We start from the raw sequence: 23630 nt of genomic DNA, 5'->3' as shown, positions 1-23630 counted from the left end.
TGAATATGACTTATGAATATGATTGAATACAATTTATATTCTGAGTTTATACCAGAATCTGAAATTGGTTCATGAAGAACCTCACTCTAGAGAGTGTTCCCTTATGCCTTCGTGGTATAGACGATGGTAATGTTCGTGATCTGATTGTTCTCCTTATGGGTTTATTCAGCTGGTTGAATGTTGTACTTCTATCAGAAAAAAAAAAAAAAAGAAAAACAAGATGGAAGTGTTCATTTTGAAGATAAATGAATTTTTCCACGCTACTTTGTTTCTCTGGAGAGACATGACATGTTAAACTGTCTAACATCTGGGAGCATCTCTCCCTGTAGTCCAGCCTGTGGATTAACTGAGTGCTAAACTGCCATCCCATTTTCATGGAGATTTAGAGGATGAACAGCAAGTGCTTAACTGTTTTGACCCAGTCTTATTTTAGAACTGCAGGATATGTAAGCAAATGCTAGATACATTTTCAAATATACATATGAATGTGTCAATTTTTTTCTTTTTACATAAGACCCTAATTACATAACAACTGGGCTTTTTTAGTTCAAGACAATGTAGTTCAGGAAAAGTACTTAATTTGATAGTGCTATGAAACCTTCAGAATTATTTATGTAAAAAGGCTAGCATTTAACTTCTATAAATTAATTAGTTTTAAATATTCAATTAGATGAATTATTGTAGTCTAATCCCATGATAATTTAATCTCCCTTTCTACCAGTGTGGCAAGTATCTAAAATGGGACATGGCATTTCTGTCAATACCTGTAACTCAATGTTTTGCTTTGTTTTTCTGCTCAGAGTTTTAAATTTTTTTGATGGCAGAAAATGACAGAGAACTTCCACCTGCTACTTTTCTTTCATGTTGGGATAGTTCTGGAATAGTTTCCATTGTATTCTTTTTCTTGGGTAGTCAGGTGTTTTCTTCTAACAGGAAATTTTAGATCACTTCTAAGAAGTATGTCAAGGACATTAACTTCCTGGAGATGTCTGTTTGTTGCAATGCTGCCAAGATTTTAAAGTCTTTAATCAACCTAAAGTCTCTCATCCACTGTTACTTTTAGGAGTAAGAAACAGTGGTTAAGCTTTTTTTTTATTATTATTTGCTAGAGGATATAGCAATGTGAGAATGGATAAGTAAGCATTCTATCCCTCCTATCAGTGTTTGGCACAGATTGTTCCTTAATAGATCCATTCCTGTTCTGAAATATATTTCTATAGTGACAGGTCACTGTCATACAAAATGGTCATTATTAATAACAGGGAATTATTTATTTGATTATTTACTATTTGATGGTAAGTATTGCTTAGGAGATTTGACAATTCAATGCTTATTCATATCTGTATTTTGAGTGTTGAAATTAGTAATAGTATAGAAAGCATCAACTCTATTAGTCAGTAATTTCCACATTCAGGAAAGTTTTGAGGGTTTGTATGAATATTTAAATCCAGTAATTTATTGAGTCTTTTATTTTTAAGGAAGATAAATTATATCACTGAATCCAGTGCCTGTGTGACTCCTTTTTTTTGTGGCATGAGTAGTTCTGTAATAGTTTGGTATCTTTTATGTAGGGTAATACTGGAAGTAACATTGAGAAAATTATAGAGGAGATAATTAAGATATGAGTTTGGGCTGTTAGGAAGTGGATATTCCCATTGTATCAACACTGCAAGATATTTTAATTGATGTGCAAAAATCACCAAACTTTAGTTTTGGATTATTGTTCTCACAAATGCCCAGTTTCAGAAATGTAATAATGAATACATAATCACGTCAAGATGCCCTTCTAACAATTTATCTGGTTATGGCAAAGTGGGCTAAAGGTTCAGCCTGGGGTAGGACAGTGGTAGGTCCTAGGGATATGGTGTGATAACCTCTGTGGGGAGAGCAAGCTCAAGCTGTTGTTTAGCCTAGAATAAAGGAGAAAGAAATGTTGTTCTCCTGTAAAATGGTTGTACCTTTGAGAGGAGGAAGCCCTTGGTAGCTGTAGCTGGGCTGAGCTGGATGACACCTTCTATTACCATACCTGTGCAGAGAGGTGTTCAGCACTGGTGGTGCTGGTAAGGAGAAGCTGTGCAGATGTGGGGCTTCTGTGTGCCTCTTCTGGCAACTGCTTCTTGAAACAAAACTTGGGAAAATCCTCTAACTCAGTGGTGTCAGCTAGCAGCGTAAGAAAAAATTAGGGAAATTAACAGATCTCTCTGTGGCTGGTATTGGGTAATGACATGATGATCTCAAGGCACATTGCTCTGCTCTCAGAGTGCAGTGAGGTGACTTGCTTAGGGGTTACTGGCAACTGATGGCACCTCTTCTCCAAATTTGCAATTTCCCCACATAGTTCTTGGGGGCTGAGGCTGTGAGGGCAACACTTGGAGCAGCCTTAGAATGATCCTGAGGTGACCAGCACGTGGATGTCCAGATAAGAATGGTGTGGAAGAAGCAATGTTGGTGCAATGCCATGCTCCTCTTGCAAATCCTTTTGCAGCCCCATTGTCCATGGAGCTTAGGATTTGTAGCTCTTGAAAACCTACCTCTTATGGCAGCTCCCAAAGACTAAACTTGCAGCAGAACTGCAAGCTGACAATATTATATGGATTGCCAAGTTGATTGTGATTACTTATTACTGACTTGACTTACCTCAAATTAATTCAGAGCTCTATCACCTACTTAAAATCTGTATTCTATGAAATTTGCTGATATTAATAGCTAATGTCAGTAAAAACCAGTCTTCATTATGTTTTTCATGTATGCATTGAGAATTCTTTGTAATTTTTATGATTTTAACAGCATAACAGAGAAATCATCTCTTGTGTATACATTTGTACATATATATGCGTTTGCAAGGGAAATCTTCAAGATGTTAATCTTTTATTTTGCAGTCAAAACCTGTTGCATTTGCAGTTCGGACAAATGTTGGGTACAGTGCAGCTCATGAAGATGATGTCCCAGTCCCAGGCATGGCCATCTCATTTGAGGCTAAAGATTTTCTTCATGTTAAAGAAGTAAGTAAAACCAGAGGTGTAAGTGAATCACTCTTTAAGCGAATACTTGAGTAATAGTGCTACTATTTTGCAATGTTGATAACACTTCACATTGCCAAAGCACTTTACAAATGTTAAAGAAGCTAACAGTGTATAAGGAATTGAATGTTCTTTTAAATGCTATTCTTGTAGAAGCAACGGCACAAATTTATTACGGTCAAATTAATGAAATTCAGAAAGCAAGTACTTTCCTCCTCTAGTAAAAATAGCTTATTTGTAGGTTTAAATGCCTATGTCTGACTATTCAAAGATGAAATAGTTATGTTTTTTTTTTTCTAATCTGGTACTGTAAGGGTTTGTTTGATGCAGCAGCCAAGGGTTGCTGCTCTTTTATCTGTGTGACTGCATCTCATTTAACCCCAAAATCCTCAAGTCTCCTGTTTTTTTACTGAAGCTACTTCCCTGGCATAGACAATATTTAGTTAGCAGTTACATGCTGAAGAACTGGAATGATGTTTCAAGATAATTGCAACTGTCAATAAATGAGCTTTGCATTTGCTGCATTGGTTTTCTTTTCCTGTAGTTTGGTTTTGACAATTTTAATTTTTTAAACACTTAAAGTAATTTTCTTTCTCTGCTCCTTGCAAGACACTCCCAAAAAATAACTTGGTGACTTTCACATGCAGGCCCTCCTCTGTAGCCTGCTGCTCCCTTTTGAATGACTCCTTCATTTTAATAGTTTTCCTAGCTTTTGGTCATATTCCATTGTGGTTTGTCTCAAAACACCCCATCTGGATATGGAAAATTATAGGAAAATAAATAGAAAGTTAGTTTAAGGTAGAGAAACCTAGCCATGTATTTGAAATTATGTCTTTACCTCATTTTAGACTATGGAAAAATCCCTCAGTAGTTATGATTGATGATGCACAATGATTCTGCTAGCACAGGTGCTTTGGGGACAAAAGAAACATTCCTAATACAGAGGGAGAAACACAGGTAGACAGAGACTAGAGGAACACAAGAAACATGCTTGGCTAATGGTTGTAATTTTTCATATATATTAAACACACAAAAAGAAAATAATTTTGAATCAGACTGTATATGGTGAGGGAAATTTGCTTTCTGACTGATGATATTGTGAAATTGCTCTGCTCTGTCTTGTGACAAAAGAAGAGATGAGCAGGCACAGAGTCCTGGCAAGAGAAGACCATCAGCCTTCTCCAGTGAGTCTTTAAGCACTGGAAAATAAGGCTTGGTTTGGTCCAATCAAATGGTTTTGTGTAGTCATGTATTCCATCTGCACTTCAAATGAAGTGGTAATCTCAGACTTTACATCAAGTGTTTCCCCTGTTTCCATATAAACCAGACACACAAGGTTAGCAGTTTTCTGTTAAAAGTTAATACATTTTTCTTCAGAGCACAACTTCGTCTCAGATGTGTATATATATATATATATGGGAGAAAATCTGGAAGGAAAAGTCTCCTGAACTTTTATGGATCTCCATAATGCCTTGAAGGGGAGCTTAGCTCAGTTGAGGTCTTGTATTGTCTGTGGCTGCATGTAGCGCTGAGGGGTGGAAAAACAGATTAAAATGTTCCTGCAACCCTAGGAGTATTAGAATAGCATTCTGTGCTGATTGCCTTTAGAAACGCCTGGTTTTCTCTGTAAGCTCTCGAGGACAGGTTATTTTCTACTGGTGCTGGTCCAGAGATTGGTAGGAAAGGGACACCGGGACCAGGCCAGCTGCACCGCCGGAATGGCGAGATGGGAAGGGATCCACAGGAGTCAAACTGGGACTTAGACTCTTGCCCTGCATTTGGCAGCAGCTGTTGTGTCTGGGTGGCTTGAAGCTCCTTCAGAGAGTGCTCCAAGCCCAGCCCTTCCCTGCACAGCCGTGTCCCCTCCTTCATCTTCTGTGCCAGGCCCTGCTCGTCCTCCAGGGCTCTGTATCCCACCAGGTATTGCTCCTTCAGTACTTTTGGTGCTCCCTACAGGTAATTCTGGGGGAACTGAATTATCCGAACTTCAATTATTTATGCAGGTTAAAGAAAAAAACATATTAGACTATAAATGCAGTGTTGCTTACTTATTTTATACCTAACCTATTGCTAGAAATAAAGAAAGCTGAGTTAATCTCCAGTAGCTTCTGCCTGCATAAGGATGCCATACTGGACCAGTGCTGTCCTTTTCTTTGGTGAAAGGGCTATTCACCAATTTGTGCTGCTGAGAGGGCTCCAAAAGGTTCAAAATGTACATGGACAGTGATGAAAAGCAATGCAGTGATTGAGTGTGAGGGAAATTTATCTTCATTATTAGGTTACATTCATTAAAACTCAGTACACATAAGGATGATGGATTCCTTCCTGCATGAAGAAACTGCTGCATCATAGTAACTTATGAATCTTTTGAGGCTTTAATGCATGGTCATCATTTTGCTCTGTGTTTAATTTTTGTATTTCCTTTGGCACTCCAAACACAGGTGAATTACAGAGAATTCACTCAACTGAGCCAGCAATTTGAGAGCTGGACACCACTCTACCAAGATTTCAAAAAAAAAAAAATTAAATTAGAAAGTATTATGTGTGTTATTATTAACTTCAGAAAGTATCTTATACTTTTCATATACTGATACAGCATTTATCTTTGAGACCGTGCAGAAGTATGATTTTATTTCTATAGGAAGAAATTCCTATGGATTTAGGATTTCTATTGCATCTAATAAAATTAATATTGTTGCATGGTAATCTGTTGTACTGTGGGCAAAAAATAGTGACTGTTCAGATTTTAGTTCAATGGTGTTTTTAAATTATCTATCTCTTACCAAGTTAATGATTTAGTTAGCCTTTTGTAATGAACGGGTGTAATTTTAATAATGCATTTCAGTCTAACACAGCTTTGAGAAACTCCTATTCCAGAGTAGCTCCCTGGAATGCTGGTATTCTTACTCATAAAGGCATCCCATTGGATGATTATAGATATCCTTATGTTTTATGAGCTTAAAAGAGCTTTTATTTTAATCTCTATTTTTTGTTAGCTGGAATATCTTACAGTTGGTCTCAAGCACCACAAGATTTCTGTAGCTGCCAAAGTGAAAGATAATACTGCTATGTAGGTTGTATATTAGTGATCCACCAATGATGGTAAAATTAATTTCTTTTTAGGGGAGCCCACACATTTTACATGTTTTATTCCTAACTGTACACTTGTTAAAGTTACTTGTTATATAATTAAATATGCACTATAATATCTACATTAATAGCTTCAGATTCAAGAGAGCTACTTTCTTCACATTCAGGTGTTCTCTTAAAGTTTCATAAATATTCCAAATTACCCAAAATTCCTTTATGATGATAGTTATTCCCATGGAACACCAGAAGTATTGTGTGTGGGGCCCATACATGAGTGACCTATTCTCCTTCAAAAATGATGGATAAATAAGAATGGAAAAAGCAAATAGTTCTGCTGCATAGACTTCTGCAAATCAACCAACGTCTCCCACACATGGGGGGGGGGGGGGGGTGTATGAATAAAGGTGTTGAGTTAAAGTAGTCAATAGCTCATATTTAACAGAGCTGAAATTCAGTTAATTGGGCTATCTGGTAGACTTGTGTAATTGTTAGGTTTTTTTAGTTATCCAGAGATGTCTGTTCCTTGTGGATCTATCATGGTGAGTTTGAGATGCAGATCATGTGAGCTATCTGAGGTAGGGTATATATAAGCAGCCAAGTTCAGTCATACTTCTGAAGATTTTAGTGAGATGTGGGGGAATTTATGAAGTAGTATTTTTTAATTTAAATAGAGAACTGAATAAAATGGAATAAGAAAAATAGATTATTACAGAGCTATAAAAATTCTAGCAGTAGGTGAGAGTGGATCCTAAGTCTCTGGTGTTCACCAAGGAGAACTATGAAGGGAGAACAAAAGCAGCTCTCATATATGAGAGGAGACTGTGAAGCAAGAAAAAATGAAGATGGTGAAATGGGTAGAAATAAAAACCAGTCTTTGCTGGAAGGTTTCCACTTAAGGACTGTGGATTTTAATAATTTGAAAGGAATAATTATTTTAATGTATTTCTGAGAATTACTACAATTATTCATTGCCATAATAACATAGCACAGTGATTAACTGCAGGGAAGAATTACAAAAAATAGCATAGCTGCAAATTAAAACTAATAACAAAGTTATCCCAGATACAGTAATTTCTTAGTATGTTACTTTTTTTCCTTTTTTTTTTTTTAATCTGTAGAAATTTAATAATGACTGGTGGATAGGACGATTGGTAAAAGAAGGCTGTGAAATCGGATTCATACCAAGCCCAGTCAAACTAGAAAACATGAGGCTGCAGCATGAACAAAAGGCAAAACAAGGAAAATTCTACTCCAGGTAATAACAAGAAATCATTAATAATAGCAACATTGTCTGTGACACAGCTTGGAAATTGATGCTGTGTATCAGTCATATATATGCTTAAATGTTGTTAGTGGCAGCTACAAACATTTTTGATCAATGAAGAAATTAATATATAATGAATTATTTATTGTATCATATATAACATTATTTTAAATATTATATTGTTAATTACTAAGCTTATTAATATCATTGCCATTTGGGAGAAAAGTAGATATTTAGATTGGCAATCTGTGGTGGCCTACCACTGAAATGGTTTCCTTCCTTTTTTGTAACATAATTGCTAATATACATTACAATAAGTACATTTACTATGTGCTAGTAAATTTTTTTACTTAAAATTGATTCATCTAAATTCTGTAGCATTGTTGTTTTGATGATCCTCCTATGTCTAAACACATATCAATATCATTTCAGAAATTACAGAAAATGTTAAAATGAGTTTACTTGTAAGCCAAAGCCAGTGCCTGTTAGTTAGCTCATAGGGAAAAAATAGTCTTGTCAAATTCATTGCCTACAATCACAGCTTTTAAGAGCACTACATTTTATGATGGAAGTTCCATGTCATTTGTTATCTCTGACTGCAGCCATCATTGCATAAGAAAAAGGATTGTTTCTAGATGTTCTGAATAATACTACAAGATAGAAAAATGTCACCTTTACTCTCGAATTCTTAATGAAGTAGTTTTCTAGCAATACCTGTGGAAGGAAATGTCACTTGTTTCCTTTTGAGTATAAAGAAGACAGATATTCCCAGTGTATTTGAGTGGGATGGACCTGGAATTAAGATAGGAACCATTTGGGAAACCAGAAATGCTTTCCTATCTCCATAGGAAGGGCAGCAGTGTTTGTAGAGCATGTCTAGAGTAGGACACCATGATTGGGCAGTGCTCAGCTGCATTCACCAGCTGTGAAATGGCTTTCCCGTGAGCATGCTGTCCTCAGCAGAAGGATGCTGAATTCCTTATTCCTCTAGTGACACGTCTGGGACAGCCAGATGTGTCCCAGTGATTCAGTTCTTTTCCAAATTGTAGAGGCTTTCATTCTCCAGAAATTCTCACAGAAGATAACATTGTCCTACACCACAAATGCATTAACTTATTAATATTTCAAGATAGAGAAAGTGGAAACTAGTACAATCACATGAATTATTTGAAGAGTGAAATAACCTTTCTTACTTTTTTCAGAGTTTTTCTCATTATGGTAACTGAAATAAAAAAGACTAGAACTGTTGTTTCATTTTCACAACTTGGATAGGTTTTCACAAAGCAGAACTTGACAAAAACCTTAGACTGCTTTAATTTTGTTTGAGAGACTTTTTTTCTTAAGTGCTGTATTGTATTGAGAAAGCAAAAGAGTTTGTACATTAATTAAATTGAAAAGATGATAGACACAGTCTCATCTTCATTAGCAATTTATCAATAACTCCTCAGCTAAAGGAAACAGATATGCTCACTGGCTTAAGAATTACTCTTATTAATGGGCAGTAATATTAATTAATGTGTACCAGTAGCCATATTGAATTGTATTAAGATACTGAGGAAGTGAGAGCAGCAGTATAAATTGCACAGCAGCACAGAAAGTATGATTGATGTTTGCAGTTCCTCAGGTCTCAAAACATACGCACATTTTGTGGGAGATGTATATTTTATACCTCTGCCAGAAATACTTTTTGTCTCACAACTAGCACCTCATTTAGAAGGCAGATAATAAATAAACTAGATTAAATATTGAAAAAGCTACAAAACTCCAAACTAATATATTACTTTACTCCAGTAAATCAGGAGGAAACTCTTCATCCAGTTTGGGTGACATCGTTCCTAGTTCCAGAAAATCAACGCCTCCATCATCTGGTGAGTAGGTTGTGAACCCTTCAGTAAAGAGACTCATGAACCTAATCTGTTAAAATTCATGGACCATTAGACCTCTTCTTCTTACTCCCATTCTTCTTAGGTAAAACCCGAGTGACGTGTTTCCAGATAAGGCTGGTTTAGGTTGGTTTGAAGTAATGGGGTCAATACCAGCAAGTTCAGACAATGATAGAGCTGTTAATGCACAAAATTCCCTCTTTGCTCTTATCACAGAGTTTTGTAGCAAAGACATAATAGATCTGTGAGATTACGTTACAGTAGCATAGTGGAAGGCTTGGTCTGGTCTGAGCACTCATACTGAACAATAAATACTTCCTTGTACAGGAGAAAAAACAGCAATAAAAATAGAAGTTCCTGAGAGGTTTCTGCAGTAGCATTAAGAAAGGCATTTTTTTAAAACATCAGGAACATTTAGTTTCACAATTCTGATCATGAGGATGTGCTTCACATAATTCTAGGATGCTGGATATTTTTTGCCTTTGATAAATTTTTCAAAAATACTGCTTTGTACTTAGAGCATCAACATACAGATTTAACTTTAGTTAGGTTGGATTCACGTGATATGAAGCAAATACATGGCAAGTTGGGGGAGGATGCTGGCATTAGCTCCGTTTAAAAAGCTCAGCAGAAGATCACAAAAAAAATTCTATTGAATTCAGCTGCTGTGCTGCTGGATGTTTTATCTTCTCCTATACATTGTAAATACCTGAAAACAGAAAATATTAATGAGTGTTGCTAGTGCCTTTTTTACTAGGGCAAAGACATGTATCCTCCAATCATATTCATTTATATTGAGTCTGGTCTACAGAGCAGGCATCTTAAAATGAGCCTGAAGATTTTAAAGTATTTACTTGGTCATTTAAAAGGGAGACAGAGAAATTAAATCATGTTTTGGTAGTGGCTTCATTTAGTTCAATCAATTTAAAAATGTATCTGTCTTGTGAAACCATGGATTTGTTAGTAACAACCAACTTTATTGCAATTGCAATTTATTTATAAAAATTCCACCTCAATTTAACTTCTCTTTTATTTTGAAAATATTATATTAGTTTACTAATGTATGTCTGTAACAAGTGTGTAGAACACACTTTAATCTTTTATTTTCTCATGGCTTTAAAATTATGTGTTTACTGTTAAGGCCAACTTTTTCAACAACTGCATTTTTGTAGTAAAATTGTCCATCGACTCGACCTATGTTGTAATTTTACAGTTAGAGCATGTGAAATGCTGTAATATTATTTGCTATCAAAAAATACTTGAAGATTAGTACATGTATTTCCAAAATGTTGCACAGAATTTAGAGTTAGGAGCACAGATATCACCTAGATTACCAGCTGACTGATTGCCACCCATCCTCTAATTTTCATTGCATTGAGTCATTTCTTCAGACACTGTCTTTCAAGAAACATGGTTTTCTGGAGAAAGAAGGAAATCTGTTAAAGTTTATTCAGTTACAGTGAAGATTCGAAAATATGTATGGATAGTGCACATTAACTTATTCTGTGATCCAAGATTTTGATTCTACAATAATTTTTGCGTATGACATCCTAAGAAAGGTTAAAGAGGCATAGTTTATGACTAAAAGAATTCAAGTGACTTTGAAGCACAATTCAATTATTATTCCCATACCTCCTCTCTTTGAAAATATAATCAATTACAAATACATCAATTATTTAATAAGTTGAAGAATACTAACTAAGTTAATTTAGTTAATTTCATTTTTTACTTTGAGTCAGGGATGGGTTTTTTCAACATAAAATAGTGCCACAGAAAAACCAAACCAAAACAAACTCACAAATAAGATGAAGAACCAGTGAATAACAAATGAAAGAGAGGCTAATATCTATTTAAATAATCAATATTGATATAGTAAACAATCCATACAGTCGTGTTAAGCCACCAAACTGGGTAAGAATAATGGTGAAAATGACTGAAAAGACCCCAGTGAACTAAAGATATTTTACAGTAAAAGCATTGTCATAGGAGATGTTCCATAATGTGAAGACTGAGAAAGAAAAAAGGAGATATTGGTAACTAGCTGATCAAATCCTGCATTTCTTTCTTACAGGAAAAGCTTAAGGTAACTGATTTTCCTTTACAGACAATTTCGGTTGAACATAGTACCAAAAGAGTTTTAATGTGTCTTATTGTGAGTGATTTACAGCATCTGTGCTGGCCTGTATTCAAGAAAAGATAATATGCTCTTTTTATACTATATGAAGAGGATGAAGGAATAGTGTTGCTAGAAGAAAATGTTGCATGATTTCTGCGGCTGTTTTTAGGAGCAGGATTATAGAAACAGGATGCGGATCTACTCACTGGGTTTTTCCTGGGAAGGACAGACTCAGAGGCACAGTAACTCAGGGAATGTCAGGCATCAAGGCATTAGATCTGTGGATAATTAAAGTGGGAAAATGCACTTTATGCAAACAAAAGAGATAGCTGCCCCAAGTATCTGTTCCATCAGTAGTTGCATGTAGGCTTGACAGAAATATTTATTTGTTACATAATTTAATAGCACTTGCCACTGTATTAGTTGATGTCCCACTCATGAATCAGATGAAATCAGGTCACTAAGATGGTTTCATAATAGTTTGCAATGATTAATTAAGGATTTGGATAAAATCAATACAAACGATTCTGCTTACAGATCTTTTTAGGGTTAGGCTCGGTTCGACATCATGGCATGGCAAGATAAGTGTGTGTTACCAGAGGGAGTGGAGGGGTGGGTAACATCTTCACACATGAGGGTGGTGATGTATGACTGTTTATGGCTCACTTTTGTGCATCTGCTTGCTTTCTGAAGACAAGTTTAAACCACTACTTAAGATTAGGATTGATTGTTGTAAACGAGAAAGATTTTGTTTGGTTTTGCATGTGGTTGGCAGGTATCTGTTCTACTCAGCATTCAGGATAATATGGCTTTGCGTTTTGAAAGTGTATTTATTACTGAGTCTTTGAGGATTCCTGTTGAAACTGTTATTACTTACTTGCTAAAAAGGGTAAATAATTTGTGGTTATGGTATAAGCATTTTTTGTTATATATTCTTTTGGGGTAGAGATTGAACAGCAATGGTTTATTGTATTCACTTCCATTTTACCCTACGTACGTCCTGATTCTTTACATAGGATCCATGTTGCTGAGCTAAGCTGGAATAAATTTCCTTTCTTCTGCTATCCATTCTTTTTAGTTTTCATTATTAGTAGATCTATGTTTAATTATTCCTAATAAATGTATCTTATGAGTACAATGCATTTTTATTTAAAAGATTAAAAATGCCAATTGTAGTCCATCCTGAGATAAATGTAGATAAAATTGTACCAATATCTGGCTGATTTTGTCAACAGAATTATTTTTCTTCTAATTCTTCATTTTCCATAGACACAGTAGTAACATTTCAAATTTCAGTTGATGATACCCATTTTCAATTAGTGTTCATTGCTATAAAATAATCCAAATTATTGGATTTGTTGACCAAGTTCTGTTGTCTACATTGGTGGAAGTCTTATCTATTCAAGTGATTATTTTGGATTTACGCTGGTGTAACAAGAACAAACTTGGCCATTGGTCTATTTTGTAAATGTTACAGTAGCTCTTACAGATCGCCTTCTATCTTCTAAAGTACTGCACTTTTAATTTTTCCCTTTGTTTTGTTGTGGTTTTTTTTTCTCATGGTCAACTTTTAGTTTTTATTTCTTTATTTCTTTATTTATTACTCTGGACATTTTTATTTCTGTTTACCTGTAATTTCCTTTTTAACCTATCTTTACTTTCCCTGTCATCTGATAATTCTGAATTGTTTGTCTGTACATAGCTGTAGACATAGATGCCACTGGCTTAGATGCAGAAGAAAATGATATTCCAGCAAACCATCGCTCCCCCAAACCCAGTGCAAACAGTGTAACATCACCCCACTCCAAAGAGAAAAGAATGCCCTTCTTTAAGAAGGTAACACCAACTTCCAAGCTCCCATCTGTCCACCTGCTCACCTGCACTGCGTCGCATTTCTAGTCCTGTTAACTGTCTGCGTCCTTTGACAAGCCAATAACATGCATGCTTTGTTGTTCTTTGTTTCTTTTCCATGCTGCTGTAGCTAAGCAGAAGCAGAAATCGGTAAGTTTATATCGACATAGCCTGTGTTTATCCTGCCACTGGCATCATTAGCATTATGACTCCAGATTAACAGTGCAGCTATTCTAGAATTAAGGATGAAGAGATGTGTTGAGCTGATAGTGAATTCATTACAGGAAAACAGGCAAAAGTTCTGTGTGTCTGTGAAACTCTGCTACATACTTATCCTTTTTGATGGAATAAAAGGACACACTTCTAAAATGTTTGAGAAAATTATTTCTAGCTTTGTAATGCACCTCTCTAGTGCATGTTTATTCTTTCTATATCTTTCTCAAGTGTTTTTTTTTTTTTTCTTTGTTACTCTGTTGAAATCATTATTGGAATCTATCAGATACTCAGTTTGGACTTTGGAAACAAATTGTCAAATTTGTTCTATTTTTAATTTAGTCTATACTTAAGCTTCTAATTCACTAGGTGGAAAGTCTGCAAGTGCACAAGGCCAATGGAAATCCTCAGACTTGTTTTGACAGTTTACTTCAGGTTTTTCCTGTTGTTATGTATAAATTACCAGCCAAATGTTCTTGCCATCCATCACTGAGACTTTTTTAGTATCTCAGCTATTGGAAGTGGTACTGGTGGTTCCCAGGAGAGCCTATGTCTCTCCACAGATAACCTAGATAACTACAGAATTATGCAACTGACATCCTGTTGCAAAAAGCTGCAATAGGTTTCTAGGGCCTTTGCTGGAGTAAGTTAGCAAGACATTAGGTAGCAGCCAAACTATGTAATGAAATACCACATTTTGACTGTTTTGTTTTAAAATCTGTAGTCTTCATAGCTCTCATTCATTTGGTTTTAACCACTCACTTAAATCTACAGGTAATAACTGACTGTTATAGTGCTTACACAGTGCCAAGTGACATTGTTGTCCCTGCTGTGGATGGTCTCGTGTTCAATAAGTAGATCTTTGTTTTTGTCTCTCTTTTCTTGAACTCTTTTGCATAGTATTGAATCCTTCTCATTTCCGAAGTCACTACTGTTGGCTTCAGTTTGGTCTGTTAAGCCTGGTGTAGAAATCAACAGCGGGTTCTTACTCCTGAGTAATTTCTTACTTAATCATATTTTTAATTGGATAATACATCCTGACATGTATTGGATGCTGTCTGCATAAGCATCTTTCAAAGCTGCAGCTTCCAGATGAACCACCTTAGACCTGGATGAGGGTTAGTTCCACATCTTTCTTTGACTCTGTGGTGCCTCTTTTCTTCCATATCAGAATCATTACTAGTGTTAGTGGGGTTTGTAATACTGACATCTACACTGCGTACTGGATGGCCATCCCAAAGTAATCTACAGAGTCAAACCACTGAGTAAAAGCCATATGTTGAAATCTGCCAGTTTTTATTCTGAATTCATATTTGAACTTGAATCTGCAGTGAAAGCTTCATAGTTCAGTGCCAGTCTCTTAGAAAATATTAGATTCTCCATTGCTAAATTAAAGAACTTTAATGTTTCCATTAGATAACTTCTACTCAATTTCCCGCTGACAGCTTCATTATTTCAAGTTGTAAAAATTAGAGAAAAAATGCCCATTGCAACAGAACAGATTTTAAAAATACCCCATATTCCATCAAATAAGGTAATTTCTGTGCTTGCCCTGATTGTCAAATAGATGGTTAACTTCTAGCATGAATGCCTTTGGTTAACTCTGCCACATTAAGACAAAGATCTGTTGCATCAGGGCACTCATGCTAAAAGCACTTGCACAACTGTAATGAATTTTTCTTTGAATCTGTCTCAAATACGCTTATCAGATTATTAAAAATGTTAGCAAGAACAGTGGAGGACTGTTTTTGGATACAGGCCCAGCCTAATTGCAGGGGTTCACTTTGAAACATGTTGAGTCAGATTCTGTACTGTGAAAAATAAATTCATCTCACATGCTTATGATGCCTTGGGCACTGGTCTTCATTCTTATGTTATTAATTATCTTGTGAAACTACAGGTAACAAAAAATAAATTACATTGAGGGACATTCACAAAAATATTTTCTGTGTTTTAGACTGCTTTAGACTGCTGCTTGTGTAGCATTGTGTGCTGTCACTATAAATGTCTGTCTTTGTGGGTTTGTGTTTTGGAATGTATATACTTATTTTAATGTTATTGCAAAACACCTTGGGATACATTGAGTTCTGGAACAATGAACAATGTCTGTATTCTGTGATCTTGACTGATGTATTTGTACTATGTAAGCATTTGAAAAATAGATCTGGCATTTCTTTTTCTGTAACACCCACACATTTCTGGGTTTGGATTTCAATCTTTTATTCCCAAGACAATGATAAACCAAAACTTTCCTTACGAACAAAAACCTCTTTCTGATTAGACCCATTCATTCATGGTGATATATATTGAACAGCCACTTACTAAAGAAGAAAAACAAACCAAACTTAACAGTTTATTTCTTTTTATATTTTATTGTGATAGCAATATCAAATTTTTGCAACCTTTAAAAGGAGGCAATCTATTTTATCTTTGTATGCTAGAATACTTCTTTAGAAATTGTGCATGATACATCAGTTAGTATTTTGGTAAATATGATACTACCAGAATCCATTCTTGGGTGGTGACAAGAACTTCCCAAAGTGGAAGAAATGCTATCCCAAGCTCTGCTTATGATAATTTTCTAGAAATACTAACTTGATCAGTCATTATTTTGATTTAATTTGTAATTGAATTGTGGGTGCAAATGTGGATGTCACACTGAGTGCTGCCATGGGAATTTGCAGTGATGTCACAATGTTTTTCCAAACAGTGTGCAAATCTGAACATTTGAAAAAAAAGATGCATTATACTTTTCTCATCCCCTTTTGTTTTATTTTTCTCTTTCATAATTTCCTATATAAAATTTCTGTTGAAAACAGAAAACAGCTGTAGGATTAACCATTTCAATTCATTAGTTGTTGGAAATAACCTTTTCAATTTACCAGTTATTATGCAGTGGGAAATGTGCATGACCCATAATAAGAGTTTTTAACTACCCAAAGTATATATGAAAACAGTAGGAAACCCTAAAGTCAAAGAAAAGCTTTTTCAAAATAAATCTTTGAACCTCTTATGTACTTATCTTGTGCTACCGGTTCCTGGGAAAAGTTAATGAATCTGAGATTCTTGTGACATTACTGGAAATTCACAGTTCCTAATACTTAAGTGTATAACACTTTCTCTGAGTGTTGTGATACTGAAAACTATTTCTGTTTTGCAGACAGAGCACATCCCTCCCTATGATGTAGTGCCTTCTATGCGACCAGTAGTTTTAGTGGGGCCTTCTCTGAAGGGATATGAGGTAACTGATTGTTGTAAATACTTTCATTTTTTACAAAATACTGTGCTTCATTTGTATTTGATAATTTATAACATAGGCAAACATCAGACAGTTTTTACTCCTACTGAAGAGCTGCTTATTTTTTATTTTACTTCATCTCAAAATTGAGATTAAGAATAAATTGCATTCCAATCCCGTTGTTCGGATACGAGATTTACTGTCAGCTTTATTCTATAATATTCTTGGCATTCAGTATTATGAATTTCCTATGCAATTATTCATTTGTGGTTTTTTCCTTCTAGGTAACAGATATGATGCAAAAAGCATTATTTGATTTTTTAAAACATAGATTCGAAGGGCGGTAAGTACTTTGCAATGCAAATATACTTCAGGTTCCATTTGGGTATTACCAGGTTTTTAAGAAATAATAACATTGGACAAAATTAGGAATGACAGCTAATTCCTTGATCAGTGGAATATAAGTGTGGATTGGAAGTTTCTTTGACGGAGCATGCAGAGGTTGTTTTGCAGTGAGAAGTGTTCTGGGGCATATATTTGTTGAGAGTGGAAAAAAGGATGTCTTCTTGATGACTGTGACATTCCCACTCCAAATTGCTAGATATTTATCTACAGATTAAAAAGTGATTTTAAATATTTTCAAGTGATATCTCATCAATGTTTCCCAGGTTTTGAGCAAACTGGCAAGAGCCACGGTTCTTCCTCAGCTCTACTTCCTCACTTGGCATCGAGCTGAGAAAGAGTGATAGGGGATTTAGACTATCTGGTGTATGGGATTGTCAAACTTTTGATCCCTCAAGATAGGAGCTTGGTTTGACAGTAGTTCTGGGCTCTGTAGTGGGAAGTTTCAAAAGGAATGGGATGAAGGGGTGGGGCAGTGCCGTACCTTGCTGAAATACAGTCACCCTTGGCAGCACACTGGCTGCACTAGCTGGGTTCTGATCCTAGTGGTTGCAGCACACTCGGCTGTAACACAGTGAGATTTGTATTTGAGCCTTCAGGCATTACTGTGGTACAGATGTCAAATGACAGTCTGTCTCTAAAAGCAGTGCCCTCTCTATAACTCCAACATCACAGACCCATGGAGCAGAGACATGAGATGCATTCTCCAGACATGACTATACTGGTATTAGATCAAGCTCCAGACTAATATGTCCTAATGGATGGGAAGAAAAAATGTGAAAACAGGAAGATCTTATAATAAAATCTGTAACTTCAAGGAATGTTCTATTTAGTTTGGAAGTGGTCAGATCCATAACACTGTTCTGTGTGTCCTGCTGCTGTTAAAACTTTGAAGAGGGAGCTTGAGGTTTTTTGTCAATAGCTTCAGTACTTTAAAATACAACACATTGCAGTTTAAGCTGGAGGATTTTCTCAGTCAGAATAATGATGTCAATACCTAACCGCTTTAGTAATCCCTCGTTATATTAGTCAGGATTGTCAAACCCTAGATAAGCACACCTTCAGAATTGGAAGTTAACATTTGTTGCAAGCAGAAAAAAATTATTGCATCTTTATGTCTTTAAATATTTTAGAGCATGTCAGATTTTCAGTTGTAGATCCAACTGTGGCATGATGAAACCACAAATATTCCAAACAAAATTTGTGTCTATAGTAGCAGGTTTGAGGTATCCCAAACTTCAGTAGCCACTGGAATCATTACTTAATATCCTGAACAAATTTGCAGCAGAGATTCTCAGGTTCATGCTACTGCTTTGAGCTGCCACACTGTTGTCCCTGCTCTCGTTGCAATTGTCTTGCAATATCAATATACGCATCCTTTGTTTTAAGGGCAGACTTGGTCTTCCTGATGTGACGTTTCTCAAAAACATGAAAATGTCCTCAGAAAGATGGTAAAATGTCTTAAAATGAAAAATAGTATTTTTCATAGACAAACAGACTGATAAATCTGGCATTGTTTAGTATATCATCATTTCATTTTAAAAGGCAAAAATTTACTATTGCCTGTAGGAAGAAAGACCGGCATAAAAGAATCCAAATCAACACAAAAGCTGTAAAAGTTTGCACTGTCCTTCCATTAGCAAATAAAGAAAACTAACAAGTATCCCAATATACCTGCTTGTTTTAATTTTAAGACAAATGGCATTATCTGTGAGGAGCTATGCCAGAAATCACAACTTTTGGTTATGCCTTTAGCTTAAGTTCAATCACCCCTAGATTTCCAAAATTATATTACTAATCATATTGTGCACATAATTCTGTTTTTTCATATTAACTTCTGGCTCTGTGACATTTTTTAGATAAGTGCATACACATGTTGAGTTCATTGGGAAATGGCCTATTGGATTACATTTCAGATGAACAAACAGCATCTGACTGTGCTTGCTAGAGAGGAGCCCTCCCACTTCTTAGCAAATACATTTCCTCTTTTAAATTGCAAGCAAAATCCTACAAGGAAGTACAAGAGAATATCATCAGTCTGATTTAACTCTCAGCAGTGGAAAAATGTGACCTCTAAACCTCATTAGACCAGAGAGTTTTAAAACAAACTTAAGGGTGCATTTTGACTCTGTAAAGCAAAATAAACCAAGGTAACTGTTTTCCTAGGAAGAAAATTATGCAGAAGGCTATGTAGCAGGTCACTGCAAACAACTGAAAGTAACCACTTCTTTCTTGGCTCATCTTTTCTCATAAACACAAAACTGAGCCTGCCAGATAGTCAACCTAGGCTTTTCAAGAATGTGCTTCTCCAAGTTACATTTCCTATTTTTAGGTGCTAGCATTTCATTGCTAGCATGAATTTTTCTGGAAAATTACAGGTCGCTCTTGCATTCTGTTAGAAAAACACATGCTAGTAAGCTGAACAATAAAAAAGCCAAAAAACCCGAAACCAAAACAAAAAAACCCTCAGTTATATTGCTGGACTCATTTCCCTAATAAGCCTTACCTTTACCATTTAATTCTGCATATCCCTACATATCTTACAGGTATGGCTAAAGTAAGCCAGCTTGTCATTCAGTACCATTCAAGAAGTCAGGGAAAGGAGAAACCAGCCTGTTCATACTGGGGATACTGGTGAAATGTCAGACCCTCACCAGACCTGGAAACCCCAGTGAAGTCACTTCTGCAGCAATCCCTGACCTCCTCCTGCCTCCCCTCTCCCCAGGCACATGTAGGAGGATGACTTATCAGTAGTTACTGTAGCAGTATTAAGTTAGATAAAGTTTTTTCTCTGTTCATATTCGGTGAAGCATACTGTGCTGCTGAGAACTTATTTTCCTATAGTCTTAGCCATCTTCTAGTGTTAAATGAGACTTCTCCCCACATCCCTGAAAGATGAATAACGTTCAGTGCTATTTTGCTGTATTTATTTTGCAGTATATCAATTACACGAGTCACAGCAGACATCTCGCTTGCCAAACGCTCGGTATTAAACAATCCCAGTAAGCATGCGATCATAGAACGGTCTAACACGAGATCGAGCCTAGGTAAGTACCTGTAAGGATGCTATCTACAAATTGCCTGTGAAGTATGCTACTCTCATTTCATATGTGTAAGTTAAAAATAGCCTTCTCTCTGCTGTGGGAAAATCACAGTTCCCATAATTCAGAAATCCTCTCACTAGAAATAATTTTAAAATCACTGTCAGGTAAACTTCCTATAGTGCTGATTTTTGTTTATTCTGCTTGTGCTCGGTTTTCGTGTTTTGCTGTTGGCCTCAGTGGGGAGAGGCAGCCATCCATATAAAATCTGAACACATGTTCTTCTGGTTAAATACTTGGAATTATATTAATATTATTGATATTATGCATTATTTTAATAAGATTACTAGTAGTGATAGCTACTGACATGAAGCCTGAGAAAAATTATTGAAGTACAGATTTTATGAATTTTGTATCAGTTTTAACTAATGATAAGGTTGGTACAAAAAAAGGAAGGATGTAAAAAGGGAGATGTTTTTAAAAAACTATATAGCTACATTCATAGCCTAAATATCTGTCAACTTACATGAGTCTTTTTGTACTGAAACTTGTCCAGTTGTATCAATAATTAAACATTTATTACCCATAAACAAAAACAAGCTTAGCTGGGAAGTTGTAAATAAATGTAACCATTTACAGTACAAGTGGCTGCACTGGAGCTTCCCATCTCAAGGTGTCCTTAGAGTTAGAAGGAAAAGGTGATAATTTTGGAGTCTTAATTCCTGACTGCCTTTGCCTTTCCTCTAGACTGAGATGTATCCAGGACTCTGCTGCTGTCACTGGTGCATTCCCTGTGTAGAGACACCTGGAAATAGCCAAGAGGTCTAGGGAAAGGTTCCCTGTCCATGGCAGGGGGCTGGAGCTAGATGACATTTAAGGTCCCTTCCAATACAAACCATTCTATGATTCTAAGATGAATCCTTCCAGGAGTCTACATCTACATACTTGTGTAAGAGTACTTGACATACTTGACTGAGATACAAGACAAAATCCCATAATAAATCTTGCACAAATCCCCCATCAAATACCAAAAAAAGGGCAACTTGTACATCCCGGCTGAATGCTCAGTCATGTTTCTGCCTTCAGAGAGCTGCAGGTTCCTCTTAGTAGCCTTTGAGAGAGATTGGTTTCCCCTGAACACACCATTGCATCTTGAAAAATTGTAAATTTTGTGGAACAAGAAAATAGTTTCATTCATTGTATTAAATAAGTTCTTATCAGTTTTGCAGAAAAAAAAAATCCAACAATACCTGAAGTGTGACTGAATATTTAACATTTGCCTAATATAGTAGTACTTTTTAGAATAAGCCTCTCCACCTTAAAAATTTTGACTTCCCTTTATTGAAAATTTGTTTCGTAAAACCTTTGCTTTCAGCTATATGGAGGCTGTGAATTTTTGCTTGAAAGTAGTCTATAGCTTCCAAGTGAGTCACCTATCACAAAATTCTGTACAGGAAAAAAAAAATCAATAAAAATTGAATGCTGCCCAATCTTGTACACATTTATCTCATGTAGAACTCTACATGAGATAAATGTTGTCTCTTGAGAGCATCAACATTTTTCCTTTGTGTCAAGGTACTTCTTTATATGGAGGTATTTAAAATGGGAGTTCTGACAGAACCTCAGTTTGGGACACCCAAAAGATGACAGTGCTTATATATATATATGCAAATATGTGGATAGATAGGTAGATGTATCTCTCTAGTTTTTGTAACAGGCCTGTTATTAACTAAGATTTCCTTCTACATATCAGGTTTTCAGTTGCGTATAATTGTTCTAAAAATCAACTGATTTATAAAATAACTTTGAAGATCTTTGACCAGAGCAACTGGGTCATTCTAGCATAAGTTAGGGCAAAAATTAATTTTGTATACTAAAATATTCTCAAACCCTTTTCTTTCAGAAGCTGTAATGCTTCCATTGTTCTAGTAATCTAGCAGGGTTTTGAAATTTGGTAGTGAACTGAACAAAATTTCAGTTACATGTTTCTGGGCAATTTTATGAAACTAATGAGAAAACTTGACCAAATTATTAGAAGCTGCTATTAACACATGCCAAGTTTTGCATCTGAATAGCTTGAAGACTCAGCTTTCCTTGGCAAGGTCCAGCAATGATGCTGAGCAGAACCTGCTCCCAGCAGACTGAGTTAGGGCAGTCAAGCAGCACTGAGGTGAAAAGATGCTCATCTTTCAATTTGCAGTCCCTCCTTTGCTGTGCAGCATGGAGAATGGAATAAAAACTCATCTACTTGAAAAATGTTCACCTGGAGGAATAGATGGCTGGCCAGGCTAAGGCAGGAAGGCAAGTAGTGAAAATCCATTATGGAAAAGGTTGGACTTACGGAGAAGAAGTTGTGATAGTCAAACCAGCTGATAAAGCATCTCCAGGTCAGTGCTCTAGTCATGGGATAAACCATGGGAGGACAGGAATCAGACAGGAAGTCAGGGAGGGAAGTGATGTAGCAGCAGTGTTGGGAGGAAAACTGAGTTAAATAAAATAAACTGCAGTCAGAAAAGGTAACTGCTTTTGTAAGACAGTGGAAAACCCTTGCAGAAGGCAAAAGAAAAAAGTACAGGGCATGTTACAGCCTGTTTCCTTGCCTATATGCAATGTACCTCAAGGCAGAAATAAGAGTCAGAATGAGAAAACATCATTGTAGTCTGCTGGTAGGTGACAATACACCACTGCTATACTTAGTTGGCTGAAGTAGAAGAGGTGAGTGGTAATATCACACTATATAGTGGAGTTTTTGGGGTTTTTTTTTTCAGTTTGTGTGATGAATTTGCTATAAATCAACAAAATATCCTATTAAAAGAATATTATTAGTTTTACAAATTCAAGCAGTGCAAGATAAAGGTTAGGAAGTGATAATAAGGCTAACTGTGCAGCATTTCAGTATCTTAAGGTTATGTATGCTGTGATCCAGTCTTTGATCAAATATTTACAGACTACCTTTCCACCGGTCCTCTGCCTTAATATTCTTGAAAAGTGTATAAAACAGTGTGGGAAATTGGATGCAGTGCAATTGCCCCAGTACAATAGTGGCTTTTACTGCTTCTGATACAGAACTGCTGTACACTACTGACTTTATGAAGATGGCTATTTAATTCCCAGGGTTCTCTGTGTGCTTCAGGCATTTTCTGTAAAAAGACTGAGTGTTGTAGCTGAAACAGAAATTCAGGCTTTGGACCTGTCAAATAATAGTGTATGCCATCAAAATCAGTATATTGCATGCTAATGCACTGACTTGGAGAAGGAGGATGGAAAGCAGGCAGTCCTTTATGTAGTACTGGAGCTCCTGTTGGGAGCTTGTAAAATATCAGCCTTGTGGATCCTCATTCCCCAGAAGTTCTCTTATTTTAGGCTCTAGTCTTCACAAATATTTAACTGGGAAGGTATTCTTTTCATTCCCAGCCTAGCTCAAAGAATTTTTTCCTTCTCTCAGATCAGTACTGATAGTCTGTACTGACAGTACAGAGCAGCATCAGGAATGTCCTGAGTCTTAGTACTGA

General features: G+C 36.0%; 1 protein-coding gene across 4 annotated transcripts in view; it reads left to right on the top strand.

Moving 5' to 3' along the window:
• The window catches only part of CACNB2 (calcium voltage-gated channel auxiliary subunit beta 2), a 103338-nt gene that overhangs the window by 60393 nt on the left and 19315 nt on the right, over positions 1–23630 (top strand). For all 4 annotated transcript variants that reach the window (XM_053956810.1, XM_053956733.1, XM_053956658.1 and 1 more), the window contains exons 3-9: positions 2880–3002; positions 7229–7365; positions 9166–9242; positions 13076–13209; positions 16598–16678; positions 16960–17018; positions 20015–20124. In XM_053956810.1, the coding sequence (XP_053812785.1) occupies positions 2880–3002; positions 7229–7365; positions 9166–9242; positions 13076–13209; positions 16598–16678; positions 16960–17018; positions 20015–20124 (721 nt within the window). The remainder of the gene's footprint in view (positions 1–2879; positions 3003–7228; positions 7366–9165; positions 9243–13075; positions 13210–16597; positions 16679–16959; positions 17019–20014; positions 20125–23630) is intronic.

Source organism: Vidua chalybeata, chromosome 1 (assembly GCF_026979565.1).
Source record: "Vidua chalybeata isolate OUT-0048 chromosome 1, bVidCha1 merged haplotype, whole genome shotgun sequence".
Taxonomy (NCBI): Eukaryota; Metazoa; Chordata; class Aves; order Passeriformes; family Viduidae; genus Vidua; species Vidua chalybeata.
This window is presented reverse-complemented; position numbering and strand designations above follow the sequence as displayed.